General features: G+C 57.7%; 1 protein-coding gene across 16 annotated transcripts in view; it reads right to left on the reverse strand.

Annotated features, from left to right (window-relative positions):
- COBL (cordon-bleu WH2 repeat protein) overlaps window positions 1-15220 on the reverse strand; it is a 184951-nt gene that overhangs the window by 101292 nt on the left and 68439 nt on the right. For 9 of the 16 annotated variants that reach the window (XM_051853141.3, XM_051853143.3, XM_051853137.3 and 6 more), the window contains 4 exons: window positions 12280-12480; window positions 6874-7084; window positions 2655-2883; window positions 706-750 (listed from right to left, as the gene is read on the reverse strand). In XM_051853141.3, the coding sequence (XP_051709101.3) occupies window positions 706-750; window positions 2655-2883; window positions 6874-7084; window positions 12280-12480 (686 nt within the window). The remainder of the gene's footprint in view (window positions 1-705; window positions 751-2654; window positions 2884-6873; window positions 7085-12279; window positions 12481-15220) is intronic. The other 7 variants (XM_051853146.3, XM_051853142.3, XM_051853144.3 and 4 more) reach the window with 1 other exon arrangement.

Genomic DNA, 15220 nt, shown 5'->3' on the forward strand with positions numbered 1-15220 from the left:
CTCCCACACCTGTCACAGCCCCAGGCTCCAGACCAAGGCTGCCAACTTTGTCCTTCATTAAATGGTTTTTCCCTAGAAAGAGTATCTATTGTGAAATACTTCAACAGACATGGACATAGCTTTCTGCAAAATCAAAGAGTCACAGCAACTTTAATGAGTCGTCTGGGGTGTGTATGTGTGTGTGTATGTGTGTACTCCAAGAAGTTAAAATCCCAGTATACACAGGAACACGTGTGCGTGTCAGCACCTGTGGGGACGTGCACTTCTCTGCCCCAGGCTCTCTCTCCTGGTACACATCTCCACCCACATAAGAAGAAAAGTCCGGCAAACTGATCAGACAGAGGCCAAGCCTGGACTAACCATTCGCATGCTTGTCTGCGAAAAGCGTAAATTCCGAAATCAAAGACTGCAGCATGCAGGATGGGCCCCACGGCAGGTGAGCCCGGGCCAGCAAGGCAAGCCCAGCTACGGAGGGCCTGGCGCCTCTTCCCCGTCCTGAAGTCCCAGCCTGTTTGCTGCCAGTTCCCCCCGACTGGAGCTGCACGGCAAATTCTCACACACTTTCTCCTCTGAACAAGCCAGCAAACCAGCAAACCGCAGCAGCACCTCAGTTCCACCCCACGGGTCCACTCCTGCAGGCCCGGGGCTCCAACCTCCCCGCCATGCACCCTCCCGGCCCAGAGCCAGCACGCGGGCTTGCGGTACCTCGGCAGCTCAGGGAAGGCTCAGACTGCGTTTTGGTCAGAAGAACTGGAAGAGGCAGGTACGGAGAACGTGAGGACCCAGCTCCGAGATCCACGGCAGCCCCAGCCAAGGCCCTGGCCCCTCTTCATGCCACAGGCGTGTATACAGTGTGAGGAGGCCACATGCAGCGTGGACCCGCCTCGGGCCTGACCTCCACGCGGGGGCTGGTGGCAGCCAAGCCATGGGCTTTTTGGAGCGGCCCAGCCCTCTGTCAGTGGCGCCTCTTTCTCTCCTGATTCCCCTGAGCTGCCCGCCAGCTCCCGGATCTCCCACAGCTGCAGGGCTGCAGAGGGATGGCTGTCCACCCCGACGAGTCACTCGAAAGGTCAAAGGAGAAGCTGCTGGAGCGGCCGCAGACGAGAAGGGCCCCAGGGACACCTTCTAGAGGCTTCTCTGCCTGTCCAGGTGCTGCTGCATGGCGTGCTAGCTGAGGCAGGGACGGGGGTCAAGCTGGCCTGCCATGGCTGTGGCCCGGGTGCGGAGGAGGCCGAGGAAGTCGGGACAAGCTGCACACACCCACGGTGCGGAGGGGCTGCTTCCGCCCAGGCAGCAGTGCTGCACATCTGGCAGGCGTCCTGGCCGCACCAGGGGGCTGCGAAGCTCTGCTCCCCGTGACAGCGGACGGCAGGCTTCACGCGACTTCCCCCACGGGGCAGGCTCAACCTGCCTTTCCAGAAACGTCCAGGGCTGCCACACACCAGAAACGCCTTTCCCTTTTGCCTGCTAAGGGTGGGACGGTCTCTCCCGCTTTGCGTCTGACTCAGCAAATGAAGGCTCTGTTTCCAAAGTGTGACCTGAGCCCGACTCGGCCAGAGCCGACGGGAGCAGACGGAAGCACCTGGACAGCCGAGCCAGAGCTTGCGGACGCCCGGGCTGCACTCCGCCCTGGACACGAGGCCGGCACAGGACTCGCCCAGGCCGGCACGCTCCTCCCTGGAGGAGCAGAGTCCACGCAGCTCACACCGCCCTGAGCGGGAGCCCTCTCCTCCCTGTCACGGGAGGCGCCGGACCCAGAGTCCCAGGAGCAGGGGGCTCCCTGGGGCAGCCGGGATTGCTCGATGGCCACTGACTGACTGCACAGGAAATTTAGCGATACAAAAGAACTATATTTTAACTGGGAGAATCGGAAAAAAATGTTTAAAACTTTGCATACTTTAGAACTGAACCTATTCAATATTTGTAGAAAATGCAACACGAGGTGCATTATTCTGGAAACTTCTAAGGGCAGGGAACACAACATTTCTCGTCTGGCCCTGTGGATTTATCTGCGCGGTCAGCCCCAGAGTGGCCTGCTCGGGCTGTGCCGAGCAGCCACGGCTCTAAGCACCAAACCCCCAAGGCGGTGCCAGGACCCCACAAGGGCGGCGAGGGAGTCTCAGGACGCAGGGGCGCTGTCTCGAGGGACTGCCTGGGTGGACAGGAATTCGGTGGGTCCGAGAGGGCAGCTGCAGGCACTTCTGCTGGGCCCCCCGGGGCAGATGTGGGGAGAGAGGAAACGGGTGTGGGGCTGGCTGTGAGCAGTCAGCAGCCATGTTCGAGCATGGGCGCTGGTCATTTCCCTCCGACTTAGCAAAGCTCAGAGGAGGATGGGGGAGGGGGGAGGTGTGCCTGGGACCGTGGAGGAGGGCTCTTGCAGTGGGGGTGCTGAGCACAGCCAGTTGGCTGCTCCTGGCCTCCACACAGCTGTGGTCCCACCTCTCCTCTGTGCTACAGAGCTGTGAAGAGTTGTAGTGCATGTGTGTGTGTGTGTGTTTCAGATCTGGGGGCCAGGCAGGGCATGGGGCACAGGGGCCTCACCTGCCCTGCTGTCCCCGTCCATGTGGCTGGGCAGGGCATGGGGCACAGGGGCCTCACCTCCCCTGCTGTCCCTGTGTGGCCAGCCGGGCAGGGTGTGGGGATGGGGGTCTCACCTCCTCTGTTGTCCCAGGCGTACAGCTCCTTCACGCCCAGCTCACGCAGGGACTTGGACAGCTCCAGCTCCTCACCGCCGATGTTGTCCCTGAGCAGAACCACGTGATCCGGGCTGACGTCACACTTTGCACAGATGATGGGCAGAATGTTCTGGAGCGGGACCTCGGGGCTCACGCGCACGACGGCCTTCTGTGTCCGCAGGTAATTCACCACCAGACGCACAGATTTCTGGAAGAGCAGAGCAGACGCAGGGGCTCGGTGAGCGCAGCCTCCCAGCAGCCCCAGCTCCTGCGAGTGTGGCGGTGCTTGTCCACTGGCGTCACTCTTCCCAGGTGCAGCGAGGCGGGGGGAAAGCGGCTTAAGGATCAGCGAAGATAAACGCCCAGGAAAGTAAATCCGCCTCCGAGCCTCTCTAACGACCCAGCTGCTGACCACAAGGAAAACGGGCAGGAGGGCGGCCTCGGGGATCCCGACTCTCCAGGGTCCCGGCCAGCCAGACCGCGGGCTGGTGTCCTCCTTTTCTGAGCAATGGGCTGGGCAGCCTTGGGAGTGACGTGATCTAACCATGTTCACAGACAAGATGCCACACTTCTGCTTAGAATCCAGACAGCCACATGGGTGCTCACACACGTGTGTACCCGCGTAGCTACACATACACGCAGTGTGAGTATCCAGACAGCCACATGGGTGCTCACACACACGTGTGTACCCACATAGCTACACGTACACGCAGTGTGAGTATCCAGACAGCCACATGGTCACACACACATGTGTACCCGCATAGCTACACATACAGTGTGAGTATCCAGACAGCCACATGGGTGCTCACACACGTAACTACACACACAGTGTGAGTATCCAGACAGCCACATGGGTGCTCACACACGTAACTACACACACAGTGTGAGTATCCAGCCACATGGGTGCTCACACACACGTGTGTACCCACGTAGCTACACATACACACAGTGTGAGTATCCAGACAGCCACATGGGTGCTCACACACACGTGTGTACCCACGTAGCTACACATACATACAGTGTGAGTATCCAGACACCCACATGGTCACACACACGTGTATACCCACGTAGCTACACATACATACAGTGTGAGTATCCAGACAGCCACATGGGTGCTCACACACGTGTGTACCCACGTAGCTACACATACACACAGTGTGAGTATCCAGACAGCCACATGGGTGCTCACACACACGTGTGTACCCACGTAGCTACACATACACACAGTGTGAGTATCCAGACAGCCACATGGGTGCTCACACACACGTGTGTACCCACGTAGCTACACGTACACACAGTGTGAGTATCCAGACAGCCACATGGGTGCTCACACACACGTGTGTACCCACATAGCTACACATACATACAGTGTGAGTATCCAGACACCCACATGGTCACACACACGTGTATACCCACGTAGCTACACATACATACAGTGTGAGTATCCAGACAGCCACATGGTCACACACGTGTGTGTACCCGCGTAGCTACACATACACACAGTGTGAGTATCCAGACAGCCACATGGGTGCTCACACACACAGGTGTGTACACACGTAGCTACACGTACATACAGTGTGAGTATCCAGACACCCACATGGGTGCTCACACACACATGTGTACCCATGTAGCTACACATACACACAGTGTGAGTATCCAGACACCCACATGGGTGCTCACACACATGTGTGTACCCACGTAGCTACACGTACACACAGTGTGAGTATCCAGACAGCCACATGGTCACACACATGTGTGTACCCACGTAGCTACACATACAGTGTGAGTATCCAGACAGCCACATGGGTGCTCACACACACGTGTGTACCCACGTAGCTACACATACAGTGTGAGTATCCAGACAGCCACATGGGTGCTCACAAACATGTGTGTACCCACGTAGCTACACATACAGTGTGAGTATCCAGACAGCCACATGGGTGCTCACACACACGTGTGTACCCACGTAGCTACACATACACACAGTGTGAGTATCCAGACAGCCACATGGGTGCTCACACACGTGTGTACCCGCGTAGCTACACATACACACAGTGTGAGTATCCAGACAGCCACATGGGTGCTCACACATGTGTGTACCCGCGTAGCTACACATACACACAGTGTGAGTATCCAGACAGCCACATGGGTGCTCACACACGTGTGTATCCATGTAGCTACACATACAGTGTGAGCACAGACGTGTTTCAAGCTGGAAGCAGGTAACTTTCAACAGCCGAGGCTCAGAGGTCGAGAAGAAACGTGATGCGATGAAGGCTGATTCTACAGCCACTGCTGGGTTGCCATCGCTCAGGCGGCTTCAGCTCAGGTTTGGCCGCTGCCCCAGCAGTGCCAAGACACGGCAGACAGGGAGGCGGGGACGCCCGTCGCTCCCTTCTGACCCCAGTGCTGGGCTCCTGTGGCTGCAGCAATGGTGGCGTGCAGGAAGGCAGTGGGACCTGCTACTCCCTGACCACACCTCGCCCCGTGGAGTCAACCATGCACCCTGGGGGTCAGGACGGGGCGGCACCAGAGGCAGAGATCCTCGTCCTTAAACCCTGAAGGGGAGAAAATCCTCTGTGCATCGTGCACGAGAGCGTTAACCACAGGGACCGGAAACTGTCAGCAGAGGGACTCAGGGCCAGTCCACCACGGTCTATCATCTACCGACTGAAAGGCAAAGCGACAGAGACAGAGCGACAGAGACAGAGGAAGGAGACAGTTTCCCATCTGCTGGTTCACTTCCAGAACGGCTGCACCACTCGAGGCTGGACCTCCGTCCAGCTCTCCACCTGAGCAGAAGGGACTCACGCACTTGAGCGATCACCTGCTGCCTCCCGGGTGCATCAGCAAAGAGCTGGATGGGAAGAGGAGTAGCTGGGACTCCTCCGGACAGGTGCTCAGACATGGGATGTGGGTGTCCCAAGCACACAGCCAGCAGCTCGAATCACCCGTAATCGAAACGAGAGGCTGGCAAGAGAGCTTTGCGTGTGAAGAGGCGTCTGACGGCAGTGAGCGCACATCAGTGCCACCAGCTTTTCTTAAAAAAAAAATTATTTATTTGAAAGGCAGAGCTACAGAGAGACAGAGGCAGAGAGAAAGAGAGAGGTTGGTCTTCCATCCACTGGTTGACTCCCCAGATGGCTGCAGTGGCTGGAGCTGGGCCGATCCAAAGCCAGGAGCTTCTCTGGGGTCTCCCACGTGGGTGCAGGAGCCCAAGGATTTAGGATTTTCTGCTGCTTTCCCAGGCCACAGAGCTGCTTCAGAAGTGGAGCAGCCGGGACTTGAATCGGTGCCTAAATGGGATGCCGGCACCACAGGCGGCAGCTTTACCAGCTACACCCCAACGCCAGCCCCTGCCACCAGCCTTTGGAAAGGAGAAGTCCCACTCCCCCCACCTCCCTCCAGGAAGATGTGCAGATCTCCCACAGCTCCTGGCTGCCTCCTGGGGCGGGGGAGGGGGCTCTGCAGCCGCACGGTCCCACCAGGCAGCCGCTGGCTAACTCGTCGGAATCGAAACCTCGGTCTGCGGGTCGCACCAGCTACGTTTCCAGGGCACGGAGCTACGTGTGACCAGCGACTACCACACTGGACAAGTCACAGTGACAGGCCACGTCCATCTTTGAAGAAGTTTCTAATACACAAAGGAGCAATGTCACAATGATATACGCTCATAGTTCTGTCAATTCTGCCTCCCAAAAGAAAGCCAGGTCAGCGCCTAGCCCTGTCCACTATGAGGGAAGCACCCTCAGCACCTCTGCGTCCCGGCACCTGAGTCCCTGCACCCCTACGTCCCCGCACCTGAGTCCCCGCACCCCCTCATCCCTGTACCTGCGTCCCCTCATCCCTGTACCTGTGTCCCCGCACCCCTGCGTCCCTGTGTCCCCTAACCCCTGCATCCCCGCAACTCTGCGTCCCCGCACCCCTGAGCCCCCGCACCCCTACGTCCCTGGACCTCTGCGTCCCCACACCTGAGTCCCCACACACCTGTGTCCCCACACCTGAGTCCCTGCACCCACTCATCCCAGTACCTGTGTCCCCGTACCCACTCATCCCTGTACCTGCGTCCCCGCACCCACTCATCCCTGTACCTGCGTCCCCGCACCCCTGCGCCCCTGAGGTCCTCAGGCGAGGGCAGCATGGCCCCGCCATGCCGCCCACGCAGCCACACAGCGCGGCCCTGCAGGCACCCACTGACCTCAGGCGCCTTGGGTGGGCCAGGCTTGGCCTTGTCCTCGGGGACCTTCTCCTTCAGGAACACGGTGTGCACGTCCAGAGTCCCGACCGGCGTGTTTGGCTTGAAGCTGAGCGGCTGCTGCGTCTCGGAAGCGTGGACCTCCAGGGCGTGGTGAGACGGGTTCAGGTGGTTCTGCAGGCACAGCTCCACCAGCAGGTCCATCATGGCCTGGCTGCAGCGGAAACGGTGCCGTTAGGGGGCGTCTCAGTGTCCTCGCCCGGGAACGAGGGCGTGGCGGGGGGCAGGGCCGAGTGAGCCAATGGGCAGTGCTGAGTGAGCCAATGGGCAGGGCTGAGTGAGCCAACGAGATGCCAAGGAAACACCGGGCTCGCTGACCCCTGATGCGCGACTGTAGCGCCGAGCATGGATGCCTCTAATCCTGCAAACCCCACCACAGACAGAGCAGAAACACAGCAGCTGGGAGGGTGCTTACCTTCCCAGTGAAATCACGCGTGCGCCGAGCGCAATCATCCAAGGCCTTAGCACAAACGCTACTACTATGGGTACAACACGCTGTTTTCAGCTCCTCGTAGGGATGCCGTAACATACAAACGGAGTTTAAGTGAAGAGGGTGAAGGCACTTTTTGAACAACAGCAAACCCCTAGACACATACGACAACCAACACTGAACCAAGGAGAGGCAGAAACCCTGAACACCCACCGCCAATGAGGAGGCTCCACCAGTGACTAAAGCCTCATCTCGAAAACCCCAGGGCCACACGGATTCAACGGCAAAGTCACGAAACACCAGGGCTTCTACGACTCTCCCGAGACCCAGAAGAAGGGGGAACCCCCCCGCCCAGAGTCATCTTATGAGGTCTGCACCAGCTGAATGACAGCCAGACATGACTCCAGCCAAGAAACCACAACAGGGCACTCTCTGGCGGACTGATGTGTGGAAACCCTCAGAAGGGACCGGCAAGCACCACTCAGCAGCACCTGAGAAATACGCCACACCATGACCTAGCGGGACCCGTCGCTGGATGCAAGGGCAACTCAGCACGTGCAAATCCAACAGAATGGGCCTCAAAACCCACACAGTCAGGGCTGGTGTTCTGGCGAAGCGGGTAACGCTGCCACCTGCGATGCCGGCATCCCAGGTGGGCACCAGTTCCTGTCCTGGCATCCTGGCTGCTCCACTTCCAATCCAGCTCCCTGCTAATGGCCTGGGGAAGGCAGAGGAGGATGGCCCCCGAGTGTCTGGGTCCCTGCCACCCACATGGGAGACCTCAGCCTGGCCCAGCTCTGGCTGATGCGGTCATCTGGGCAGTGAAGCAGCAGATGGAAGATCTCTCTCCCCTACTCCTCCCTCCCCCTCTGTAACTCTTTCAAAAATAAATACTTTTTTTAAATTCACATAATTATCTCAATGATACTTAAAAGGCATCTGACAATACTCAATATCCATTTATGATAAAAACTCTCAGCAAGATAGGTATAGAAGTAACAAAACATCACACATGAAAAGCCCACAGCTGACACCATCCTCGAAGCTCTTCTTTAAGATCCACGCAAGACAAGGATGCCCACTCTGCCCACTTCCACTCGACAGAGCACTGGCAGCCCTCGCCAGAGGCACTGCACAAGAAAAACGGACCAAAGCCACTCAAATCGGGAGACGGGTGAAACAGCCCCCTGCAGCCGGGGTGATCAGCTCTGCAGAAAGCCCTGGTGACTCACCAACAGAAAGCCTCACGAGTCGGACACAGTTCAGCAACCCTGCCGGACACGAATGCAAGGAGCTCTCCGAAGGAGAAGGTAAGAACACAACCCCGTTTACAACGGCAACAGAAATAATGAAAATGAGCTTAGACGTGGGCTTAGCCAAAGAGGCGGAAGACTTTTACACTGAATACAATACACTGGTGAGAGAAATGAAGGGAGACGCACGTAGGTAGACATCCCGTGTTCATGGGTTGAAAGAATTAACATGTTGAAATGCTCACATCACACGTAGCAATCTACACAGTGAACATAACCCCCATCAAACCCTTAATGGGACGCTTTAGAGAACCAGAAAACCCATCCGAAGGTAGACATGAACAACAGTTCTTGAATAGCCAAGGCAACCATGAGAAAAGGAACAAAGTTGGAGGCATTGCACGTCCTGACCTCAAAACATCTCACAAAGTGACCTAATCGCAAATCAGACACAGAGCAGCTCAACAGAGCAGGGAGCCTGGAAGGACACCGCCGTGCGCCGACAGCCACCGATCCTCCCCCGAGGATGCCAGGAGCACGCAACAAGGAAGGGACGGTCTCTCTCTCAATCACGGTGTTGGGAAAACGGGGCACTCACAGGCAGAAAGACAAGACGGACCTTCATCTCACAGCATGCGCGAAAATCATCTCAAAATGGACGCAGGACTTAAACCTTAAACCACAAACCTACAAGAAGCAAACACGTGAAACACTTCTTGACGTGAGCCTTGGCGATGACGTTTTGGACGAGGTACCAGCACAGGCAGCAAAAGCAAACCAGACAAACGGGACTCCTGAGTCAGACAGAGAGATTCAGCACAGCGAGGAACAGCCAGCAGGGTGGACAGGCAGCCTGAGAAGAGGCGGCATTTCCAACCACGTGTGCGGCGAGAGGCCAAGGTCGAAGACAGATGAGGAACTCACGCAACTCCACAGGGCAGAGTCCGATTTTTAAAATGGGCCGAGGAGCTGGATGGACATTTCTCGAAGTAAGACACAGGAGTACAAACAGCAAACAGGTTTTTAACATCACAGTGTCACTCACACCTTTTGGCAGGGCTACTACCAAAAAGGCAAAAGATAACAAGCGTCAGTGACGACTGGGAGAAAGGGGACCGCTGTGAACTGGTGGGGGGGCCAACCGGAAATTTCCAGCGTGAAAAGCAGCGTGAAGGTCTAAGAAAAACGCAGACGTGGAACCACCACGTGGTCCAGCAAGCCCACTCCCAGGTGTGCCCCCTCTCCTCAACACCCTCTTCTTTCTGCGCCCTCTCTACTTCCCTGTTCCCACCTGGCTGCAGGCTCAGGGTGCAGGGCTGAGCCTTACTTGTGGCATTTGCTGTGGTCACTAATTTTTAAATTTAAAAAGCGAGTGGAATTTATCCACTCCTTTCTTTAAAAGCTATCCCTTTCCAAATAAGCTTTTGCCCAAGTCAATGGTTTCAATAAGAAGCAAAGTGGGTTTGGCATTGTGGCATAGTGGTTAAAGCCACCACCTGTGACACGGGCGTCCCACGTGGGTGCTGGTTCATGTTCCGGCTGCTCCACTTCCTATCCAGCTCCCTGCTGATGGCCTGGGGAGAGCAGCGGAGGACGGCCCAAGTGCTTGGGCCCTGCACTCATATGGGAGACTTGGAAGAAGCTTCTGTCTCCCGGCTTAGGCCTGGCCCAGCCCCGGACACTGTGCCATTGGGGCGTGAACCAGTGGATGGAAGTCAATCAGTCTCTCTGTTGGTAGCTTCTACTTTACAAGGAAGAAAAACAAACTCAGCATAGAATGGGAAGATGTGCTCCATGTGAAGACGTTTTCAGAAGGTGTTTATAAAACTGGATCTGGGAATTACAGCACAAGGCCATCTTCTTAAAAACATATATATTATGTACTTGTGTATATATATACTATATATACATTCTTCTGAAAGCATATACGTATATATAACGAGACATTGGACCGACACATAAAAACAGGGAATAAACCATAATAAATTCCCTGATAAAATTTCACACGTATCCTAAAATTGTTTTGAAACCTGTAATAATCCAACACATTCTGAAATTATAAAGTTCCATGGAAACATGGGCTTAGAATAAGGCCTCTTCTGAAAAACACAGAGACACACAGTGCTGAGGCTCTGAGCCTGGGCACCCCCGCCCAGGGCCTGTGGATTCCCCCTCATCCCCACCCCACACCGAGCCCTGCTGCTGCGACAGCCCCCCTCCGCGGCACAGCGAGCCCTGCTTGGAGCTGGCGGCCCAGGGAAGGCGTCTGGCCTCACCGCACGCAGCCGAGGCTGCCGTGTCCAGTGACGCAAGAACGCCAGCCCCAGGTGCACCCCAGGGCCGGGCCCAAGGTCCCGTATGTCTCCCACACCACACTCGTGCCCCTCTGCCCACTAAAATTTGGTCATCTAGAATTTTCCTCCTATATTAGCTGATCAACTTAAGAAACTCAAGCAGTTGAAAGAATTATACGATTTCAGGAATAATCACAGCCAGAGAGGCCAGCACCTGCCATTCGCTCCCCAGCTCTGGCGCCGACGCTTCCCTGGAGCCAGACGCCTCACATGGGCTTCGCTCACCGACAGGCCACTTCCGCTCACACCTGCCCAGATCCCAGACCCTCGTGGCTTCCAGCGTTCCCTGCCGGACGGATCCTTCCGTCGTCCTCCAAAAGAAAACCGTGCTGGAAGACCCACCTCTGATGCCTCTGCGCTCAGCCAGCACCGCCAACGACAGAGGCAGCTCAAGGCCAGCACCGCGGCTGGGACGTGCTGTGGTCAGCACCAAACGCAGACTTGGGATTCTACTGACTGGAGGCGGCTGACAGGACTTGAGCTGCGCTCTCTGTGCGTGCAGCTGCTGGTGACATCCGGCCACAGGCAGCCACAGTCGGTCAGCCAAGAGGGTGTGTGTGGGCACCGAAGGCCTGGAAATGATTCCCTTACACTTGAAGTCCAGGGAGCGAGTTGTATTCCTTAATCTAAACTTGGGAAAGGTGACCGCCTACCACGTGCTGGCCTGGGCGTCAGCTGGTCAGTGGGCATCCGCACAGTCACTCAGGAGGCCGCCCTCCTGACCATGAGACTGCAGAGCTGGGGATGCTGGCAGCCCTGGGGGTGGCAGTCACGCTCTTGGAACCGCTTAGGGGCCTCCGTCCCTGGCCTCCACCCTGAGCCTACAACTTGCAGTAGGGAGCCATGGAGTCCTGGCTCTCTTACGGATGAAGGATGAAGGGCACCGATTCCAGGTGAGAGGGCGTGGGCTGCTCCCCCAGGTGAGACAGGGTGGGCAGCCCTGGGCTGCTCCCCCAGGTGAGATGGAGGGCTTCTCCCCCAGGTGATATGGGGTGGGCAGCCCTGGGCTTCTCCCCCAGGTGATATGGGGTGGGCAGCCCTGGGCTTCTCTCCCAGGTGAGACAGGGTGGCTGCTCCCCCAGGTGAGGCAGGGCAGCCCTGGGCTGCTCCCCCAGTTCTCCCCCAGGTGATATGGGGTGGGCAGCCCTGGGCTTCTCCCCCAGGTGATATGGGGTGGGCAGCCCTGGGCTTCTCCCCCAGGTAAGACTGGTGGGCGGCCCTGGGTTGCTCCCCAGGCCTGGACTCACACCCACGGAACCCCGGGCAGACCTGACCCCGCAGGATCCAGCACCCTGGCAGTGGGAGCCCTTACCTCCCGCTGACCACGCTCTGCTTCTCCAGCCCACTGGGCAGAACCACGGTGATGTCGAGGGGGCCGTCCCGCTGTGCCTCCTTCACGGGGACCAGGTTCCGCTGCAGGCTGAGGGCTGAGCCGGGAGGCCGCTGCTGGCCGAGCGCGTCCAGTGGGGCGGGCTTTCCTGGGGGCGGGGGTGCACGGGCCTTCATCTTCTTCCTTGGAAAGACGAGAAAGAAGCGTGGCACTGAGCAGCAGTTTCCCCACTCTCCACACGGTCCATCCCTGGGGCACGTGGGAACACCTTCCGGGCAGTCCGATCTTTTGAAAAGTTGATTTATTTATTTTGAGACACACAGAGGGAGAGACAGAGAGCTGCCACCCACTGGTTCACTCCCCATGAGGGGCTGGGCCAGGGCCAGAGTCTGGACAGGGAACTCCACCCAGGTCTCCGGCATGGGGTGTGGGGGGCAGGGCAGGAACCCCAACACGGAAGCCACCACCGCTGCCTCCCGGGGTCTCCATTAGCAGGAAGCTGGAGTAAGGACGCAGAGCTGGGAATCAAACCCCAGTTTCTGATGGCAAACGGACAGACTATGTAACCACAGACACACAACTACTCCAACCGCCCATCAACAAACCAGGGTTCTACACGCTTTCACCATATGTAACTAGATGTGCAAAAATGCTCAATACAGATTTTTTTAAAAAACAAATAAGTTTCAAAACATGATCTTTCAGGAAAATTTCCATTTTTAAAATTAATGTATTTAGTTTATTTCATTTGAAAAGCAGAGAGAGAGGGGGCTCTCATTTGCAGGCTCACTTCCCAAATGCTACAGGAGCAGCCAGGACTGGAGCAGGCTCAAGCCGGAAGCTGGGAATGGACTGTCTCTCACGTGGGTGGCAGGGACCCAGGACTGGAGTCGTCGCCTGCTGCCTCCCAGGGTGCACATCACCAGGAAGCCGGGTCAGCAGTGGAGGAGCCTGGACATGAACCCCAGGCTCTCCAACAGACGATGCAGGGATGCCAAGCAGTGTCGTAACCATCAAGCCACACACACTTGAAAGAGAGGTCTCTGTTACAGCAACAGGTCATGAGCTTTCTGCCATCGAGACCTGGGGTGACAGGTGGCGGGACAAGCATGAGCGTTCGGCTATCTCCACTCTACGCCTTACCCAGCACGACAGAGCAGCAGCAGCAGCCATGACGCAGAGGCTGTGGACTCACTGCTGCCCGCGCCACTGCCCAACACAGACCTGGGCTCTGTCTTGTCAAAAGCTTTCATGAATGTAATACCTGCAATCCATGCTGTATCCTTACCCACCATCTACTTTCCTTTCAACGTAGACAAGAAGGCACCGGCCTGTGTTTGCTCACTCATCATTCCTCCCTGGGCCACTCTGGGGCCTGCTGGTCATTCTGTCCAGCAGGAAAGGGACACAGAGCTAACCCAGAGTCCAGACAACTTGTGCCAGGCCCCTCCCAGGAAGACGAGATGGCGCCCAGCAGAGACGGAGAGAAACAGCTTAGGCAGTAAAGCTTCATCGGCCAAGCCTGGGGCCAGGGCTCCCCTCAGTGCTTGCAGAGCATAAACTGGGTCCGCTGTACCCCTTCAGGACCAGAACACATCTTCTAAGACAGCTGGCTTTAACTCCACAGCACAGGCAGGCGGGCGGGAAGCAGCCACGGACAAAGCTGTGCGCCCCGCCCGCTGCAACCAAGCCCGGGCAGGGGCGGGAAGGAGAGCTTTTACCTGCCCTGCTCACTCACATAAATGGTCTGTCCAGCCACCCAGAGTCACCCTACCAGGATCTCAGCCGCCCTCCCCCTGTCCATAGTCCCGGCCCACTCGGCCCACACACACCTCAGCGCCGAGGGCTGCAGGAGTGCAGAGCTGCGGCACCGAGCTGTCCCGCCCCAGCCGGGCACCCTCCACGCAGGGCCCCTCACCCCACAGCACCGGCCGCGTGCAGCCCTCGAGGGCCACTCGTCTCACGCCACCCTGCCGCACCCCTGCAGCGCCCACTGGCTGTGGCCCGAACTGCAGCCCGTGAGGGTTGTGTGTGTGTGTGCTGGGGCGGGATGCGCACCTTGAAGCAAGACAGCATTTTAAAAATCAGGCTATTTCATGCTCACAAGATGATTTTTTGGCTCAGTTGGAAACAATGGACAAGGCCCTTTTCTCCGGCACAGCGGAACAGGCAGGGAAGCTGCCTCAGGCCTCAGGCTCAGTCTCTGCCCTGGCGCAGGGCCGGGGACGTCCAGGCACCGAGTCTGAAGATGTGCACAGCAGCCTGTGTGAGCCGCTCCTCAACCCCACCTGCTCGCTGGCGGAACACCCAGCCACCCCCGCCTCCTCGGCCTCCCTGCCCCCGCCTTCCTGTGTGGCTCCCTGCAAGGCCGTGTCTCCTGGAATCCCAGCTGCACACAGTGATGGAGACCGGTGACGGCTAGGTCACCTGGACGCCGGCTGGAAGCACCAGGGGCTGAGATGCCTCCCAGGATGTCGCACCGAACACCCGAGTTGGCTTACACCCGAGGAGCACACTGTCCCCAGAGAAGGGGGCCCTTCCAAACGCAAGGCGGCCCGTGGCTGGTGCTACAATGTTGCATCGCTTCATGAAATCAACTGGTGTGCGAGGCGGGTCCGTATTTAGCATACATCGATAGACATGCATGCTGTGTTCTCAGAGAATGACAGCTGCATGTTGGGAGGCACCATGGAAACATCTACGGTGCACGTGGGTCAAGGACGCCCTCGACGGCTCTGTGCCGGTGATGTGGCGACTTCAGGCTGAGAAACACTGCTGAGCCCACGTCCTGGGCCTGGACGTGACCACTGCTGTGGATCTCCCCACGGAGGGCGGAGGGGACCCACGTCCTGGACCTGGACGTGGATCTCCCCACGGAGGGCAGAGGGGACCCACGTCCTGGACCTGGACGTGGATCTCCCCA

The sequence above is a fragment of the Oryctolagus cuniculus genome, chromosome 16, assembly GCF_051225735.1.
Source record: "Oryctolagus cuniculus isolate XC-2025 breed Fujian yellow rabbit chromosome 16, ASM5122573v1, whole genome shotgun sequence".
Classification (NCBI taxonomy): domain Eukaryota; kingdom Metazoa; phylum Chordata; class Mammalia; order Lagomorpha; family Leporidae; genus Oryctolagus; species Oryctolagus cuniculus.